At 35.9% G+C, this 19,191-nt stretch overlaps 2 protein-coding genes and 1 pseudogene across 3 annotated transcripts; 1 reads left to right on the plus strand and 2 right to left on the minus strand.

Moving 5' to 3' along the window:
* Window positions 1–356: 356 nt before the first annotated feature.
* Window positions 357–5,182, minus strand: LOC147385491 (Leucine-rich repeat (LRR) family protein). Its single transcript, XM_086423622.1, has 10 exons — window positions 4,855–5,182; window positions 4,669–4,740; window positions 4,308–4,400; window positions 3,901–3,982; window positions 3,734–3,790; window positions 1,963–2,027; window positions 1,770–1,865; window positions 1,482–1,568; window positions 1,293–1,373; window positions 357–1,179 (listed from the first exon to the last, which is right to left on the minus strand). Exons 1-10 carry the CDS (start codon window positions 4,951–4,953, stop codon window positions 601–603), a joined length of 1,311 nt encoding a protein of 436 aa, XP_086279748.1. The 5' UTR covers window positions 4,954–5,182; the 3' UTR covers window positions 357–600.
* A 1,915-nt stretch (window positions 5,183–7,097) lies between these two features.
* LOC147385492 (uncharacterized) lies at window positions 7,098–17,784 on the plus strand (annotated as a pseudogene). Its single transcript, XR_015172283.1, has 14 exons — window positions 7,098–7,505; window positions 9,336–9,505; window positions 10,082–10,186; window positions 10,702–10,768; window positions 11,352–11,444; window positions 11,542–11,705; window positions 11,828–11,968; window positions 12,072–12,149; window positions 12,722–12,834; window positions 12,928–12,988; window positions 14,492–14,658; window positions 15,617–15,718; window positions 15,986–16,075; window positions 16,191–17,784. The product of XR_015172283.1 is annotated as an uncharacterized LOC147385492 (transcript).
* CASP4 (casparian strip membrane protein 2) lies at window positions 17,455–18,607 on the minus strand. Its single transcript, XM_086424409.1, has 3 exons — window positions 18,269–18,607; window positions 17,747–17,870; window positions 17,455–17,658 (listed from the first exon to the last, which is right to left on the minus strand). The coding sequence occupies exons 1-3, from the start codon at window positions 18,550–18,552 to the stop codon at window positions 17,455–17,457; spliced, it is 612 nt and encodes a 203-aa protein (XP_086280535.1). The 5' UTR covers window positions 18,553–18,607.
* Between the last annotated feature and the right edge of the window lie 584 nt (window positions 18,608–19,191).

The raw sequence follows: 19,191 nt of genomic DNA on the forward strand, positions 1-19,191 counted from the left end.
TCGACTCACTCACCTTATGAAAATCAATTTGATCTAACCTCGTATCACCAAAAATCAGTGAGTCGACTCATTAGTTATGAAAAGTTAATTTCATCAAACCCATCATTTATTAGTAGGCCTTCTAAACCAAGACCTTCAACATAACAGGGTCGGATTCACAGCCATGTTTGTTGATGCATTCTAGAACAACAAAAGTGAAGTTGTTCACCTGAATCAAAGTTTTACTTTAGTGGTGATATTGCGCTACTAAATTTGTCATCGGGCACAGAAAGTGCAGGCAACCAATTTTGGTGTGCTGGATAGGCAGTAAGTTTTTTACTACAGAAAAAAAAAAAAAAAAAAAAAAAAAAAAAGGGTAACAAAGATGTCTGATCTGATACTGTGATACAACAATGACTAGTTTAGTTTATCTTAGTATCGTGGTGAAGACCTATTCTTGTCTCAATCAAAAACAAGAAATTTGATTGAAATTAACAAAACTAGCATCAGGGTTTAGCGAAAAAGTAACAATGATATTCAAAAATTGGTGATCTAATTTTTCTTACCAGAAATGACTTATCACAGCCCACGGAACCATAAATGTGAATTCCTCTGTGCATATTAAGTATCCCATGTTGATGGCCCGCCCATTCCAACTTCAGTTGAGGGAGACAAAAACTGGTGAGCAGAACTACCCATTACTAGGCTCTTGGGTGTTGTTTTCTTTCTCTTGGCAGGAAACGTAACTACACCACCATGTGATTTAATGTCTAGAGAAGTCTCCAGGTTTACTTTCTTTCTGTTGCCATCTTTGGGATTCCCAGCACTGTCAGAAAAGATAAGTTCCATAAATGGTGTTTCTCCATCATCAATTGGGTCGAGATTGCTGTCGTCTACATTCTTTGGTTTTTTTCTCTTTAATTCCTTTTCCACTACAATGTCATCTTTGTCGCTACCCGAGATTTCTTTATTGGAGACCTTTTTTGTTTCTTTCTTGGTGCCACTTTTTCTAGAGATCTTCTCATTTGTCTTAAGGTTTTCCCTCTTTACTTCCTTCTGCTCCTTTAGATGAGTAGTGTAATTAACAGAAGAATCATTAATTTCGTGCCGATTGACATCTCTATTGGAGTTCTCATTATTCTTGCTTCTTTCTATAGGCCTAGTGTTGAAGATCAGCAAGCTTGGTACTAACTTTTTTATCTGCAGTAATAGTATTTCTTAGTAATTAAAAATCAAAACAAAGAAGAAATTAGAGGGGCCTATTTAGACTTGAATAGAGGAGATAAAAACAAGAAATGTAATAATAGTGTCACCTTGTTAGCTAATTTATCCTTTTCAGCAACAGGATTCCCTTGTAAATTGAGGTTTCTCAGGCTGGGTAAAGAGGAAAGTACCTATTGTTTTTCAATCCAAGACATTCTCAAATGAGCAATATTCCAAAGATCCCCAAACAAAAAACAACCGAATAGAAGTAACAATGAGTACAACATCAAATGGCCTACCTTAAAATCCGACCAACGTGAGATCAAGTTGTTTCCTAGGTCTAGGTTTCGGAGCTTTACATTATGTGACAACTCAGAAGGGAGAGTCTGGACAGAGGAGAGAGAGAGAGAACAATGTTAGTTTTTACGAGAGGGAGAGGGAGAAATTGAAAATGAGTAGTGTACCAGTGACTAAGGGTAAAATTAAGATATGGATGCCTTAAAATGGAATTGAATCATTTGGCAAGTAATTTGTGCTTAAGAAAGGCCTAGATTCAATAAAACTTTGGTAATGAGTACAATGCTTACCGTGATACTGTTGTGAGCAAGTCGGACCTCCTTCAAATCCACAAGGGACATGATTGAAGAGCCAATGGTTTCAAGTTCACAATTGGAGAGAGACAGCTGGAATCAAGAAAAAAAAATCCCAACTTTAATAATTTTTAGGAAGATGGTTCTGTGCAGGTAGGTGGAAAAATGGATCCATAGACTTGCTGCTTACTTTTGTGATCGACTTCAACTTGACCAAAGAGCCACCCATGTTACAAATTGGATTTCTAGAAAGAACTGCAGAGAAATCCCAAATGGCAGAGAACATCCAAAATAAAATGAGCACACGTTATTTTCTTCCTAATGATCACATATTGACTTTCTTATTTCACAAGAAAGCAACCATATCAGTAGACCATAAGTTATCAAGCATATAAACTGTGTCAAGAATAATTTTTGCAAATGCGTGCATGAGGTTGTATTGTGCATCCAACACATGCAAAGCTCAAACAAAACCAGCTGAAAGAGATGGATATACAGTTGTTCAACCCATGTGAAGTAAACAAAGGAAACACAACCATCAATTTAAAGTTAAATAATTAAAAAACTAATACTATATACTGAAGGAGGAAGAGGGATGCTTAGTTGAAGGAGCCGCCCACATCCTGAAAACAACCCCTTTTACCAAGCAAATCCACAGCCTCATAATCTCCCCAGAGTACATGATCAAAAGTAACCTACAACGTATACATCCAAAATCTCTTTAGCGAATTTGGCAACCACAGATTAAGGTTGTCATAACGGATCCACCTAATAACCCTATGATAACTAACAAGACATATATTGAGAAGAAGATAGAGGGAGAAGGGACTATTTTTAAGGGAATCTTGCTACCATTTGGCTAGCTGAACTAGTTGGAAAGAAGTCGGGGAAGGAAGTGCCTCTAACCATCTTTCTTCGTTGAATAGTGTAGATAGTGCGACCAAAGATCACTAGCAAAAGGCTGACCTGGCTGCCACGATCTGTGTGCGCACGCGGGTGTGTGTGGAGGAACTAATTTGGCATGCAAAAGCGACCCTATTGCATGTGGAGTCCTCTCTTGCACAATGGGCGTCTCCGAGCTATGAGATTTTTGTGGCCATGTGGAGGAACTAGTTTGGCATGCAAAAGCGACCCTATGGTGTGTGGAGGCCTCTCTTGCGTAATGGGGGTCTCCGAGCTATGGGATTTATGTGGCCTGACATGTTTCAAGGAAGAAAGTTGACGGATAGGATAACTTGAGGAAAGGTGGGTATGCTGCATGAAGCACAAGAGAGATGTCAAACAACTAAGTCAAAAGCCAACACTTGACATGTCTGACTGATATTGACAAGTTCAATCATGCTCTAGAGAAATCAGAATGACTTATCGATCATGCACGCACGACGCCAAACCATTGGTTGACCCAGTGATGAGACATGAGGAGCTCTGATAGCTCATTGACCAATCAAATCCATCTCTTGGCACACCAACCCTGGTGAAAAAGAGACTTTAGATACTAGACCCCTTGGACTAAGGGCATAATTAATTTGACAAGAGAACTACTTGAATCCCTCCCGCTCTTCATTTTGAATGCCTCCTTTGTCCTACTTCCACTCCTCATCTTGTGTCCCCCAACTTCTGGCACCACAGTAACAAAACAGGCGGGCAACTGGTCTGGGGTGAAATCAGAGCCACAAAGACTACAAAAGTAATGAAGGGATATGAAGATGCTGGGCAAAAAATGTACTACTACAGGAAAAAATAAAAATAGTTTCTTTGTTTTTTTCAAACCTTCCAATAGATCGATTATGAGGATGAGGCATGGGTGCCCATAGATTGGGCCTAGCCATGTTAATTGTTAAGAAACTTTAAAAAAAAAAAAAAAAACAAGGACACACAGATTGAAAAGATGTATACTATAATGTCACAAACTGATGAAATACTTGAAACCCCATGCAACCTCAAAAATTCAATTCCCATACCAAGAGTGTTCAATTCCTTCAGTTGATCAAGCTTGCAAATGGAAGATATATCATTGTCTGCAAAAAAAGAAAAAGGGGAAGGATGAAACAATGATACTTGGTAGAATAAAATTCAAATCAATATTGAAACTATGATGGAGTGGACTAAATTAAGTCATGAAACATACCATTCAAAATTAATGCTCGTAAGCTTATAAGAGTCCTGACTTCATCCATTGATCTAAGCTTATTCCTTCCAGCATTTAACACCTGATTGACATAAAAAAACAAAAGATGGTCTTTCCTTCATCAAATCAGAAAACAAACAAATAGACTCCCATCAGAATGCCCCTTCTCATGCATGGAATTACCGTGTTTTTAGGTATCAAAACCAGAAAAAAAAAAAAAAAAAGAAGGTGTAGGACTAGTTATCCAATGAGATGTGCTTTCATCTGAGATCCTCGGTCACACTATTAGGACCCATTTGGAAGTTGCGACATTTGAATAAGGCAAATTGACGCCCGATAAAACACTGGTAGAGGACAAATAATAATAATAATAAATAAATAAATAAAGGAAAAGTGTTGTTACTTACCGTAAGCTTAGAAAGGGTTTCGATTCCTCTCAAGCTCTGTAATTTGTTTTGTGAAACCGATAACCACTTCAAATTGATACATGGTCTTAACCCCTGAAGTAAATGATAAGTAGCAAAGAAAAGTTCAACTCAAATGAATGTATGTATCATATATGTGTTTATAATTCTTCCATTTTAAATTTAGGGCAAATAATTTTCCCGCAAAAATGTGATTAACCGCATTTTTTATTGCACATTTTAGCGGGAAAAATCATTTTCGCCTAGAACACGATTTCTACGTCAAGAGGGAAAAATATTTTCTTGTGGTGCGCAAGTAAACTAAGGGAACAAAACGAAGAAAAATAAAATATAATATATATACCTCGAGCGATGAAAGATTGTTGAAGCTGAGATCGAGTCTCTCTAGGTTCTTGAAATCGCTCAAACACGAAACCTGCGCAGGAAACCATAATTTTTAAAGCCGTGTTTGTGATGCTCAATGAACCCTATATGGATAATCGAATCGATTCGCAGATAAATATTAAAAACTCGAATAAAGTAGACTTACATCGGAAAGAGCCTTGTGATTGAGTAGAAGGACATTTATGGATGAAGGATCGCTAGTCTGGTTATCCTGTAAGATCTGTTGGGAGCTCAACGGAGTCATCGTTTTGGATTTTCTTAAACCCTAGATTTTTTGCCACTTCACTTTTACTTCTCCCGCTTTTGTCGTGCGTGGTGAGCGAGAGTTGAAAGATGCAGGAGGTTGTTATAAGGGTGTATCGTCTTTTAGGGCGCTCCATTTGCAAACCCCTAAACGTCTCATTGTACCCACTTAATAGTCAAACAGTCACACATTCCTCATGGCAATCCTCCACAACAGCCCTCCAGATTTCTCGAAAAAACCTCTGATCTAACAACAGCTACTACTACTAATAATTATAATAATAATAATATTAGTCTCAACGGATAAGTGAGCAGTTGTAAAAAAATATTAGTGACGGATAAAAAAAACTATATATCAATCACTATTACCCTTGCATAAAATGTTTCCACTCTTAATTGCCCCCAACTAATTTTTTCCACTCTTCGCTGCTCTCATATGGGCAAAATCCTGGCTCTACCCTATTCTCAAATTTAAAATTAAAATTTAACTATGAATTTTCTTTTCAAAGTAAGCTTGAAGAATTGGATCATGATTTTGAATGCCACAAGTTGAGCCCAAAGACTTTTACTAAGGGTGAAATCCTTACTAATTTAATAAAGTTAATTAGTCAAACTCATATTATTAAAATATAAAAAAGAAGACATTTTATAATTCTACCCTTTTATACATATTCTTTGCACCTACGATAATCTATTGATGAAAAAAAAATCACTTCCTCTTCCTTTTTCTTATTCTCTTCATATTCATCTTCTTTTGAGTTTTGAGAAAAAATGAAAAAATTATTATTAAAATCTCAAAATTAACAATTTTAGATCGAAGAACTCGAAATTTTTTAATAGACTTATTCTATAGTTCATACAAAATTTGTTCTTGTCGATTTGATAAGTATATACGAAACAAAACTTACTTGAAAAAATCTTTGTGTTCAATATATTTATTTATAGGATTAGTGGGTACTTACCAAACATTGCAAAAATGAATCAACGAACATAAAATTACTTCAACTCAATTGTTATTTTTAGGTGCTAGGGTAAAATAAAACAAGTAAGATAATAGCTTAATACCCTGATCTCTTGTAGTAAAATTGATTGAAGGAATCGTTAAGGGATAATTTTTTGGACAATTACAAATTCAATTTCAATTCCATTAATTTGATAATCGAACTCAAAACTGATAAAAATTAATGATTCTTATTCATTTAGGAATTGAATTGAAATCGATCCATTAACACCCCTACTTATAACATCTATTATTTTTTGAATTAATAAATAAAGAACTTATATCCACCTTTTGTAGAGTAAGATTATTGTCATTGATATAGTCAGGATTGGAGCATCATTAACATAGTCAGCATAGAATTTTTCAACCTTTAAAATGATTAAAATAGCACATGAATTTTGGAGATTGAATTTGTAGTAACTAATGTATTTTAAATGTCAAAATAAGTACATTGTCATTAACAAGCGGCTCCTCGTATGTGGCATATGTTAAAACCATAGATTCTTTCATTGGGATACACAATTGCACATATTTAAGGGTAAAAACAGTTGTATATCTTGATGGTAAAAAAAATCTAACACATGTCAGAAAGGGCATCAGAAAATCACGACTATTTAATAAAATCAAATTTTTTTACAGTAAACATTACATTACATTCCTTAAGGGGTTAAATCTTACATCACTAATCTTGCAGGGTCTTACTAAGATACCCAAAATTTAATTATGCCCCCACGCTTCTCGCTCACCAGCACCATAAATCCTGTATTCCAGGGAGTATTTCCCAAAACGAGTCTCCTGTTTCCTACACGTCAAATTGGAACCCTTCGATGTCATGTTGATGAAAAGTATTAAATATAAGCGTTCCACGTGGCTTAAAAAAGATATAGACTTTGGTAACCAACTACCTAGAGTACACGATCTATATTCTTTATCAACGTGCTGGGGTGACACAGGATTTATTGTGATTCTCACAATTCTGACGTGGACATGCATACATAACGGCAGATGGTTTTTTTTCGTATCGCGAGGAAACACATCTATAGTTATATGCACATCCCACGTCAGACTCGTGCCATCGTGAAGACGACAAGACGTGAGCCATGTACACTCCTTCGTCGCAATGGCCGTTAGTAGAGAAATCAAAGAAACATACTGAAACTACTCTGATAGTGCCGCGCTTTCTTATCCCCCCCCCCCTCTCTCTCTCTCTCCCCCTCTTATTCCCTCCTTTTTTTTTTTCTGAAACACATCTCGAGCTCCACTTCTCTCTCCAATGGGGTCAAGAAAAGGGCGCGAAGGTGAGATGCTTGAATCGGTCTTCTCGGTTATAGCTCCGGTTTTCATACTTGTAGCCTGTATCGAGCTCTGCGACGCTGCAACCGCCAATGATGTTTACAGGTTGATTCAGTACGATCTGGCTGGTGTTCCATTCGGATCTCGTCTTGCTAGCATCAATCATCACGCTGCTTTTTCGCCTTTCGTTCCTAGAACGGATCTTTCCCGTTTTGTAGTTATAATCCCTGTTCGAGAAGTTAATATCACTCTTCTTAGAGGTATGTTTTCGTTTAGTCTGAGATTTTAATTTCGCTCGCAATTTTTGCCTCTATATTTTGAGTTTTGCCGAATTGTAACACTTGTAAGGGACATTTGTGATTTAATCTCAGAATAGATTATAAATTCGTTTTTATTTTTTATTTTTTTTCAAATGCTAATTTTGTTCAATCTTGACGTTGAGATCTCAAGTTCTATCTTTAATTTGAATTCTCATTGAATTGTTAGTGAGGAGGGTCTCTCTCTCTACTTTTTCTTGACTCTACAAACTGACAGCATGGTCCAAAATTTTCGTTATTGGGATTTATCGACCAGAACTAGTGGATCATAATTATGAAAAATCTAATTTTAAAGATACATTATCTTTAAAATAATGAATTGGGATTGATAATTCATTATCTTTTCCATGATGGCATTCATGAATTGGATTTCTCGATCCATCTATGTATTTGTAATGTCTTGGCTTAGGAGAATTGGAAGAAGTTGATTCATCCAAGGTAGGTAATTGTTTCCTTCAAGCTTGGCTAATACTTAATGAGCAATATTTTGAAGATTAGTAGCATTGTGAAAAGGATTAGTTTGGGATGATGAAGCTATGGTAATGATAAACCTTAGAAGAAAGAAGAGAGGATAGGGAGGAACTTACAAAAGAAAAGTTGAGGACTCGATATGAGTGAGGGTTTAAAGACTTCAACAATAGAGAAATGTATCAGGAACATGGACGAGAAAAGAAGTGAATGACCAATAAGATTGCCCAATCATTATTGTAGCCAATTGTGGTGATTGTATAACATGTACGTTTCCGAGTGAACAGCCTATGGTACAACAATGGAGACAAATTAACAGTAGAAGGCATTGAGGAAGAACCAAAAGTGGGAAAAAAAAGTTGGATATTGTACTTTCGATGTTACATGCATGGGACCAGTGTAACATAAGCTTGTGATGATCATTTAATTTCATGCATTTGAGTACGTTGTTCAATTTTCTACTTATTTGGGTTTAACTGGACACCTTCATGTGAGGTGAATGGTACTACCACACTCAAACTTTACCACCTCACAAAGGCGGCACTTTTAGTAATCTGAGCAATTACACACCAAGAGATGGGTATAGCATTATATCAAATTACCACAATTAAATAAAAATCAAAGGATTGTGTCAAATAATTGTAGTTACCATAGTTAATCTGCAACCTACTCTTTCTCAAATCTCAATTCGATTCCTTCTGTAGATTGTATAATGGGATCTTGTATCCATTGTTAGCTGTCCTCTTTATGGATTTATCCCAATTCATATTTTCCCCCTGTTTGCTTGTTTGTATCTTTAGTGGTTACCCTTGGGTCATAGTGATCAGGTCTCTGTGCTTCAACATCATATCAGCCCTGTTACTCTCTGGTTTGATGATGCCTCAGTCCTCATTTGGTCCTCTTAATGCCTCCCATCTAGTGTTACTTTATGGTACTTGTGATAACTTGGTGTCATTGAGATTTAAAGGACAGAATTTGTAAATTACTAGAATCATCATTTTTATACCAATGATTGGGGTCAACAAGATTTTCCTTTGCTAAATTGCTGAAGAAATTGATTTTTTGTTTGTTTGTATGTTATGGTTCTACTGTCTTGATATATTGTCTTGTTTACTTTTAAAATGATGTATTTTGGTAAAATAATTTGGAGGTTCATATTGAGTTTTGAATTCATCTATCCATTATGAAGTTGTTGCCTGTTACGTCCCCAGTACATATTTGCCATTCCTATTCTATGGGAATGTTATAGTTCTTTTTTCTATGTTATCTGACATGATTCCTAACTTCTTGATAATGAATCTGCAGAATATATTAAATAAAGGCAGCCATTAGGGGGGTTATTACTTTTGCTCCCACGAAAGTTTAGTCCTGGGAGCAGAAAAGATGCCGAGGAAGGTGGTCAAACTTATGGAAAAGAGCTGATGCATACCATATTGGCTGAGCTGGAGCAATTACTTATTCATGCCAACATATCTGTGAGTGAAACACAAAAGGAAAAAAAGAGAGCCAAAGTTGCCTTCTATGTCGACACAAAAATTAGAATAGGTGATAAGCGGTCGCCTTGTGGCTAGCACAGGCGCTAGGGTTCCTGGCTAGGAAAGGCGATCACCCAGGCAAGGCTTTAGCTACACTAGGGGTTCCCAAACCAACTTGGCTGGAAAAGATGAAATTTCTATGCGTGTTAAAAATGTAGCAAATGAATTCATACACACACAAGAAAAGAAAAGAAAGAGGTTAGTCTCTTTCAACCGTCTGGGAATCCAGCCAAATGGTCCACCTCCAAGTCATTCAATTTTTTTTCTCAACGTTGTTTGCCAAATGTTCCAATTCGCAACGCAAGTCCCTTTGATCCATTATTTTGCTAATAGTTGAGAAAGGTCAACAAAGAGGATTCTTTCTGCACAACATATCTTTTTCATATGCCTGGTGCATCCGATACCTTGTTCTTGATGTTTTGCTTAAATGATTTTTGAAAATGGAATTAAGATAATAAAATAGTTGCTTAAATAAGTAATAGTAGTTACATTAACGATGGTGTATGTTTTTCACAGTATCCTGTGTATTTTGCTTTTGAGGATGACACAATTGATGCCATACTAGTGGATATCTAGAGGAATGATGCTGTTGGCCAGCCTGCTACTGCAACCACTGGCAGGGTTAGTTGATATGTTACAAATCTGACATGTGAGAATTCCTTGAAACAACTGTACATGTTCTAACCAGTTGACCATATTTTGTTCTTCTATTGTACCAATTTACAACTCTCTTCACTTTACTAAAGTGAGACTCTATCCTTAGGCTAAGAATTAGAGTTGGGTATTCCAGAGCTCAACTTTGGACTGGAGTTCGACACTAGCAAGCTGGAGTACCTGTTTATATGTTCCTTCTAAAATAAAAATAAAAATTGAAACTTCAATGATTTATCTTGTTTTGTCCTATCATGCAAATTTGTATGTTGCATGTTGGTAGAGGATTCTGTCGACCTGTCATGTCAGGCTTATGGTTGGAAATTTCAATTTTGTTTAACATATAAAAAAAAAAAAAAAATCAATTTTGTTTTATCTGCTTGTTCATTCTTATCTCAAAATGTCAATAAGAAATTAATGTTTGTAGGGCTATGGAATACATTATTAGGATTGTCTAATTGCATCTTTCTTGTGAAATATTATAGGAACAAACTTGTTGTCTCCACACCAGAACCTAAGAGACTTGCATCTAGTACCATCACAAACATTCAGGTTTGGTTCCTCTTTCTGATATTGCTCATAAATAGTAAACTAGACGAACTAGGTCTGGATTAAAACAAAGCTAATTAGGATAAATAATATGTATAATATTCTTGTTCCACCCAAAAGAAGACTAATTAAGCTTTTGTATCTTTAATGTTTTTTTTGATTAGTCATTCATCTTTAGGACATAAGTTGCTATTGTAGATTTACTTGTTGAAAAAAGTGCCATTGTAGATTTGTAATACTATCTATGTTTCTTTGAAAGTGCATTTTTTCCTAAATGCAATTTTCCTTGAAAGTTTGAGTTCCTAAGTGTTTTGTGACTTCCTGGGCTTGTTCAAAGGCTGAATTGTTGATCAAGGATATGCTGTTTTGAACCTTCAACTGTTCCCATTGAAGCTTCCATTTTGAATGCTTTGTTAATATTCTGATGTTCTTTTCACTGCTAAGTTATTTGGTCTATGTAATGTACATGACGCGAATACTTCATGCTTGGGTTTCTATAAACACACATGTTTGCGGTTATTGTGTAAGTTATTGCTTTTACCCTGTATATTAATCTTTGTTGTGAAGATTGTTTTTTTGGTGACAGCGATGGTTGCCAGGATTCAGAGCTGATGGGGATGCTAATCAGCTCCCAACCATTGCTATAGTTGCTTCGTATGACACATTTGGTGCTGCATGAGTATGGGAATAATATTATCTTTCCAGTTAAATCATTCCTTTGGTCTATATGAAGGTTTGATTTTTTATTTTATTTTATTTTTTAAATATTTTTGTAGGCATTATTAGTGGGAAGTGATAGTAATGGAAGTGGAGTTGTGCACTTCTAGAAATAGCAAGGCTATTCTCTCGTCTTTATTCAAATCCGAAGACGAGAGGAAGATACAATTTCCTGCTTGGGCTGACCTCTGGTGGACCTTACAATTATAATGGAACTCTTAAGGTGCTTATCTCTGCATGGTAGCAATAATTATTTATTTGTTTATTTTTGTTCACCTGCTCACCTAATTCGAATTGCATTCTTCTATACGCATTTCACATATTTCATTTCTTTTCTTTTTGTAGTGGCTCTGGAGTTTAGATCAATGTTTACGTGAGAGTATTGACTATGCTGTATGCCTGAATAGTATTGGTTCCTGGGACAATGAATTATGGATTCATGTGTCTAAGCCACCAGAAAATGCCTACATAAAGCAAGTGTTTGAAGTAAGTTGAGTGTTGTATAAAAAATATAGAGTTTATAGAGATTGGTGTAACATTAGAAAGAGCTGAACTTAGTTGCAACTTGACATATTTGTTCTTTTGGCAGAGTTTTTCAAATGTAGCAGATGAATTGGGTGTTAAAGTTGGTCCAAAGCACAAAAAGATAAATATTTCAAATCCGCGAGTGAGTAGATTTGCCCAAGTTGTGTTCCACATTCTTAAAACAGAAAAGGCAAATTAGTTACTGTTGTTAAGCTATTTAAATTCATTATCTGCTACTTGGTTTGTAATCAGCATAACATGTCCAAACCATTGCGCTTTTTTATTTTTTATCCAAATTTTGAATTGATTTGTTAGACATAGTGGATTGTATCTGATAAATTACTTCTCTCTTCTTTTGTCAATTGAAGTTTCTTTTTATCCTCTCTTTTGGAAGTTATGTAGGGTGTAAAAGTAAAAAACCATGGAAAATAAATATCAAAAGTCACTTCTATTCTTTGGTGGTCCTCTAACACTACAATTTATATATCGAACTCTCTTCAATGACATCACTTTGTAATATTATTAGGCACAATAAACATGAAGCTGCTTATTTATGTATTGCGTGGAATTAGATAAGGTTATTACATCCTCATAATTGTGAATCCTATGATGTTGTAAACACTATCATGGCATAAGCATGTAATTCTTTCATTTCGGCCCCATAGTACGAATCACTGTCTCGAAAAGGTCTGTAAATTGTTAGATCGTATGTAGGTAGCTTGGGAGCATGAACAGTTTTCAAGGCTAAGAGTTACAGCTGTCACGCTCTCTGAACTTTCTGTTGCACCTGAATTATTAGAAAGCACTGGTGGTCTGTTCGACAGCAGGTGATTTTTTGAAATTAAATTCCTTTTACCTTTTTGCTAAACCTTCTGTTCTATTTTACATGGCTATTCATCAAGGCTTGGGTTTTGCTACAGGCAATTTTTGAATGAAACTGCAGTTCTCAGAAGTGTCAAGTTAGTTGCTGAGAGTCTTGCGGTAAGACTTGTCTGACATATTCTGGATTAAAACACGGTGTGGATCCTTCTAGTTGATCGATAAAAAGAATGACTTTAGTTTGACATTGTGGTTTCATTTAATTCACTGTGACACTCTCTAAACAAGCTAAAGATATTCATTACAAACCAAATCTAATAAAGATATGCATAAGAAAGTTCATATGCATGCTGATAAGGTTGTGATGAAGCCATATACGACTAAGATAATTACCTTGGTTCTGTGTACACAGACTTGCTTGGGCATTGAAAATCAATGTCTGATGCTCATGTGTTGGATCTCTTAAGAATCGATGTCTCTAAATGCTAAGGTGTGAGGTGAGGTCTTTTGATGATGAAGCCTTGAGGCTTTAGGAACAATCCTCACTAGTATGCATTTTTAAAAAGATAAAATGAATTCCAATATAAGGAGAAAATCCAAAAAAGTGACAATTCACAATTTTTCACATTCCAAAATTTAACATTCAAAGCCAAATTTCAATAAAAAGTCTAAATCCAATTCTAAACTAATCAAATTCAACTTAAAACGTAAGTGTAAAACAGATGGCCAGGACCATTTCTCAGGAAGCAGAGGTCCTGAGTTCGAATCACTTCACCCCTTGTTGGCCACCACCCTGGTGCTTTAAAAGGCCAGGTACACTAGGTACTTGCTGGAAGTTGTGACTGGCGTGTCAATGGGATTAGTCGGACCAAGTCTGGATACCAATGTATTAGAAAAAAATAAATCAAATTAAAACTAAACCACATCCATAGTTTCATACTTCCAACTTTTCAAGTTCTGATCTCTCAAACGTAAAACATCCAAGTGTAACCATTCTAACTAAAAAACACATAATACTCTAAGGCTACAAGATTTGAATGAGTAGGTTTGGCATAGAGTGAAATAGAAATATTGAAAGAAACAAAAAATCGTGGTAATAGGATCGCCAAAGATTGCTGGAGTTGCAAATCGACTGCACCTTGGATCATAAAATTGTAATGATTTTTCTTTGAGATTCATAAAGTTTTGTCTTTGAGATTAAAATATGAAATAAATTTTAGAAATTTAAAATTCTCATTATTTGTATGAACACTGACGAATAGTGACAACAATGTTTTTTTTGTAGAAACATTGTTCTAAACTTTTAATTGAACAAAAAGGATTTTATTTCTTGAAAATAAACTACATATCTAAAGAACTGTTATAGCAATTGATGTGTACCACACTTCTCGTGAAAGGGAGCTCTCAGGACTTGGTGGCTATAGTTTGACAGTTTTTATGTTTTCTAGAAACTATATTTTTATGTTTTTATATACTTATATTCAGGAGCCAAGGTTTTGTAATTGATTTTGTACTAATTCCACTTAAATGGATGACCCTCGAAACTAATTGCTGCATGGCATATTTGTTATTAGCGAATGTTGTTCCCATTTACACTGACTCTGAGAGAGTTTAGATTTAGAATGTTTTAGCTGCTATAATAATAGTCCTCTTTGTTTAATGCAGAGGCATATTTATGGTCAACAAGGAAAGAACATTGAGATCTTTGAGGATGGTAGTAGTTTGGCCGTCAATCCTTTTACATATACTCATGGTTGGACCTTTTGTCACAAACACCTTGGGTGGCACTGTTTCTCTCAAAGAATGATCCATTTATTTCAGCATTGAAAAAGGTTTACTACCATCACATATCAGTTGCATTTTTATACTTCCCTATTAGGTGGTTTTGGCTGTGTTACCATCATTTCCAAATTACAATGGCAACGGAATGGTGTTAACCTTGGGCACACTGAAGATAACATTAAAATTCTATTAATAAATGTGATTCAAAATGAAATTTGAACTTAAATAATGGAAAAAATTGTCTTCTTTATGTGATCCTTGCCTTGCCCGGTTATATGATACTTCCAGCAATAAGGCAGAGAACACGTGTCTGACACAACCATTATGCCAGATGACCAAATATGATCTACATGCTTTTTTACAATAGAACTGTGTTATGGTTATAAAAAAATTAATGGTAACGATCGCCTACTGTTCAGCTGTTACAAACTATCCCCATTTTAACAGTTTTTTTTGCTTATCGTGGATATCCCCACCCTTCGGGTGAGACTAATCCCACGGTCACATGCACCGCCCCTCGGAAAGTCCTACGTGCAACTGGTTGAGTCAAGGGTCAACCGGACCTTGGAGGGTGGCCCTAAGGAATTCATAGCTTCATGGGATTTTGAACACTTGACCTACCCTTCCTGAGGAGCTTACCAAGGCTCGGCTTGCTACTAGGCCAACCCCTTAGGATTATTCCCATTTTAACATGCTCTCTGATAAGCAAAAAAGAAGAAACTACAAGTCTAGGGAAGAGAGTTACCTGTTTGTTTTAAGTATAATTAGCATTGCATAATGAATAACTCAAACAAAGACCTTGTGAGCTTTTATCTTTTATGGGACTGTAAGTGGACGGTTCTCCTGTATACATGGTAGAAGTGTTGCTTGTCTGACTCTTCTTCAGCTTCACCATTCTTGTGTTCTTCTATAAGTTGCTGGGACTCTGATTTCTTTTGTTCTTTGCAATTGACGAGCTTCTAGACTTAGCGAACCTTTTTTTTTTTTTTTTTTCTTTTTTTCTTGCAGGAATTAGCTGATAATACTGTTGAGGTGAATGTGTAGCAAGATGTGCTTGATGGAATGTTCACTTTCTATGATTCTACAAGAGCCAGGCTTCACATATATCAGGTACTAGTGAAGTATTGAATTAGAAATTCTTTTTTCCTTTCAAACCTTTTATTTTCCATAGCCATTTTTATTATGGACCACATTTTTCCATTTTCAGTTTTCTCCCCAGATCCAAAAGTCTTGTAGAGATGTGCACTTAACCTTTCGATATTTAAGCATCATTTGTGGTGCTGTCTGTCATACATTATTGAAGGCAAAAAGAGTACAGAACTGTCTGAATGTTCCTTCTATACAAAAGGCTTAAACAATTCAGCTTTGTGATTGCAGGTTGCAAGTGTGACGTTCGACCTGCTCTTGCTTCTTGTTTTGGGATCTTATTTGATTCTGCTCTTCAGTTTTCTTTTCATAACTACTAGGGTATACTCTCAAATCAATCTCTCTTGGACATCAATGTTATATTACCTTATTTATCTCCACTATACACCAATTGAAAGATGTGAACTCGGAAGATGCACTGGTTGGTGTTACACAGGGTCTTGACAATCTCATCGGCCTATTTCGACGACCTCCCTCCCGTAAGGTGAAAACAGCTTAAAGGCAGCAGATTATTTTTGGACTGTAACTCATGCATGATTGCTGCTGCAGATTGACCCATGAGAGGTTGGTTGAAGTCTTCATAGTTGTTTCTTTATGGCACACAGTCACCCCACTTTAGGTTAGGTTGACACCGGCAGCATTGAAGGTAAATGAGGCTGATTGTTCATTGTGCATGCACGCTGACATTTAACGAAAAAAAAAGTTTTGTTTAAAATTCAATGTTTTAACCATGAAATCATTCATGTCAGTTTTGGCATGAACTATAAAATTATCTGAATCAGCACAATGGCCAGCCATTGATCTAGATGGCTTTGGATTGGTCCTTTTACTTGGTCAACGATGACCCAAATGTTTTAACTTTGTAACATCATATTAATTATGGGTCGGGTTCTGTTGACAAAGGAGGACTTACGACTTGAGAAATAACACATTAAATGGTTGGGATTTAATGTGCTCCTCTATGACACTTATCCCATGGATATTTTTTAACCGTTGGATTTTACGTGTTATTTCTTGAGTTAAAAGAGACCAATGTATTTATTATTTAGAGAGTCACCCTTTAAATATAGTAATTTTATTTGAAGATAAACTTTTTTTTTAATAGTAATTTTATTTTTTGTTCAGTTTTTTAAAATTTCCTTTTCTCCGAGTCATGGAAACCCAACCCAACCTTTCCTTTTAGGTAGGACTGCAATCAGTCTTAGTTAAACTTGACGAACTACTAATAATAAATTTTATATTTTCTTAGTTTCTTTTAATAATACTCATGAGTTTTCTTATCTCAATCATTCAAAGATGCCAAAATAATTGAAGGAAGAATACTCGAATGATAACAAGAACATAAGGTGACACTGCAGTTAAAATTGCAATCCGACCAATCCACTCTAACTAGGGTCAGACTTGGGTTGAGTCGTAAATATCTTGTGTTGTTAGCTGGCTCAACATCTCAAGCCTGACCATGGGCTGGATTGGACTTGGATTAAGAACCCAACCCATCCAGTCAAATTTTTTTTTTTTTTTTTTGAGCGTTTAGGGAAGACAAGTCAAGACTCAAAAGACACTATCTATTTCCATTACATTTGTTAATACATCAAATTACACATTTACGTGCAACATCCCCCAGCCCACGCAATGAAAAAGCACAAGAAAGAAGAAACCATGTTAAGTCCACATATCAAATGGGATAATACGGTCCCTTCTCAATGCTTCCGGAGAGCCAGACCAGAAATCACAACCAGCAACATGAAGATGACTGCTGCTACGACAGCCCCACTGACACGTTGGCAGAAGTCGTTGAATTGCTGACAGATGGCAATCCAATTTGCACTTGCATTCCCATTGTGAGCCAAGTACACAATTGCCGCTGCTGAAGCTGTAGCAGTAGTAGTTAGAGCAACCATCACCTGCGTTGTTAGGATTGGATTTTCATGCAAGAATGTTTTAACCAAGGTAAAATATTGCTAAAATACTCTTAAACATTGATGTGCTTACTGTGTCGAATGCAAGAAGAAGTAATCTTGTTCCTACGACATGTGGGCGAACAATGCTGAGGATGGAGAAGGGCAGGGAGAGGACAAGGTAACTACTAGCTATCGCGTTTGCAACCACGAAAAAACTGCAAATTTCAAGTTATAAATCATCCACTATACAAAGAACATGTGAATTCATTGCTACTTTTACCAAGGGTATTTTAGTAATTATACAATAAATGACCATGAAAAAACTGCAATTATCAAGTTATAAATCATCCACTATACAAAAAACATGTGAATTCATTGATACTTTTACCAAGGGTATTTTAGTAATTATACAATAAATGACCATGAAAAAACTGCAATTATCAAGTTATAATCACTTTTTTTTTTTTTTTTCAATTTCAAAGTAAATAACCATTCTAAGAGTATAATGTTTAAAAAAATAAGTATAAGTACAAGTACAAAAATTTCTTACCATATAGCTTTGTGTATACTAAATATTTTAAAAATGCGTTATTCAGTCAAACAATATACATACGTAAAAGCAGGGAGATCGTCGTAGCTAGCTTGGAACTGGAAGAACTGAGTGAAGAAGGGGAGTGTTTGATCAGTAGTTCCCATTGTAGTAGTGGCAGCTAGAGTGGCTCCAATGGCAAAGAGCCTTAGAATGAAGTCGAAAATCGTGACACCCCTCTTCCATCCAACCTTCGCATGCTTGGTAGCTGTAGTTGTAGGGAAAATAGGGGCTGCTGCAATGGCTTTTCCCTTGGTGTTGGAGTTCGTCTCTGTGATGTTGGTCGCAGCTTTGTCGCCGCTCTTCATTTTTTATTAATAGATTTTGTATTGAAGTTGGTTAGGTAAATTGAAGGTTTGTGTGATCAGATTCTTTGATGGGTGAGGCTTATATAGACAATTAAACAAAAATTAGAAGTATTATTTAAGTGTTAAGTGGGATGGGGAAGTTTGGTTGCTCTACAGTTTAGGTAATAGAGGGGAGTTGTTGCTAACTTAATCCACTCTAATTAAAATCTGTTCTTTTGAATTGAGAGAAAATGACAATTGTGTCCTCAAACTTATGTAAGCATGTACTCCAGACCCTTGGATGTGATAGCTCTCACTTGAAAATCTGGTTGATCAAACGGTCCAAGTCATTCCATCAATATGTTATCTAGAATAGAGGTGCAAGAGATTAAACATACACTATCATCTGATCTGACAATGTCTTTCTTTTGTTGTGGGTCAGGACTCATGAAGGGTATTTTTATATTTACTCAAATATTTATCCCAAAATGATTTCTTTTGAAAAGAAAGAAAGAAAAAGAAAAGAAGGGATAAAATGCACTGTCTCAATTCTGTGGGCGTCCAATATGCGTAATAAAGATGGTGATCCTACTCTCTAATACTTGCTTGCCAATTCATCAGAGCCATTGATTTAGTAGACCATCCCTTAAATATCCATAT

This window comes from Akebia trifoliata, chromosome 14 (genome assembly GCF_017979445.1).
Source record: "Akebia trifoliata isolate Shusen 1 chromosome 14, ASM1797944v1, whole genome shotgun sequence".
NCBI lineage: Eukaryota > Viridiplantae > Streptophyta > Magnoliopsida > Ranunculales > Lardizabalaceae > Akebia > Akebia trifoliata.

Excerpts from the sequence above, each read along its gene's own strand:
- LOC147385491 (XM_086423622.1), bottom strand. The coding sequence starts at position 4,953 with ATGACTCCGTTGAGCTCCCAACAGATCTTACAGGATAACCAGACTAGC. Across the intron at positions 1,866-1,962 it reads AGTTGAAGTCGATCACAAAA|CTGTCTCTCTCCAATTGTGA; the intron begins GTAAGCAGCAAG and ends TCTTGATTCCAG. Across the intron at positions 1,374-1,481 it reads CACGTTGGTCGGATTTTAAG|GTACTTTCCTCTTTACCCAG; the intron begins GTAGGCCATTTG and ends GAAAAACAATAG.
- CASP4 (XM_086424409.1), bottom strand. The coding sequence starts at position 18,552 with ATGAAGAGCGGCGACAAAGCTGCGACCAACATCACAGAGACGAACTCC. Across the intron at positions 17,871-18,268 it reads GACGATCTCCCTGCTTTTAC|TTTTTTCGTGGTTGCAAACG; the intron begins GTATGTATATTG and ends TGAAATTTGCAG. Across the intron at positions 17,659-17,746 it reads TTCTTCTTGCATTCGACACA|GTGATGGTTGCTCTAACTAC; the intron begins GTAAGCACATCA and ends CTAACAACGCAG.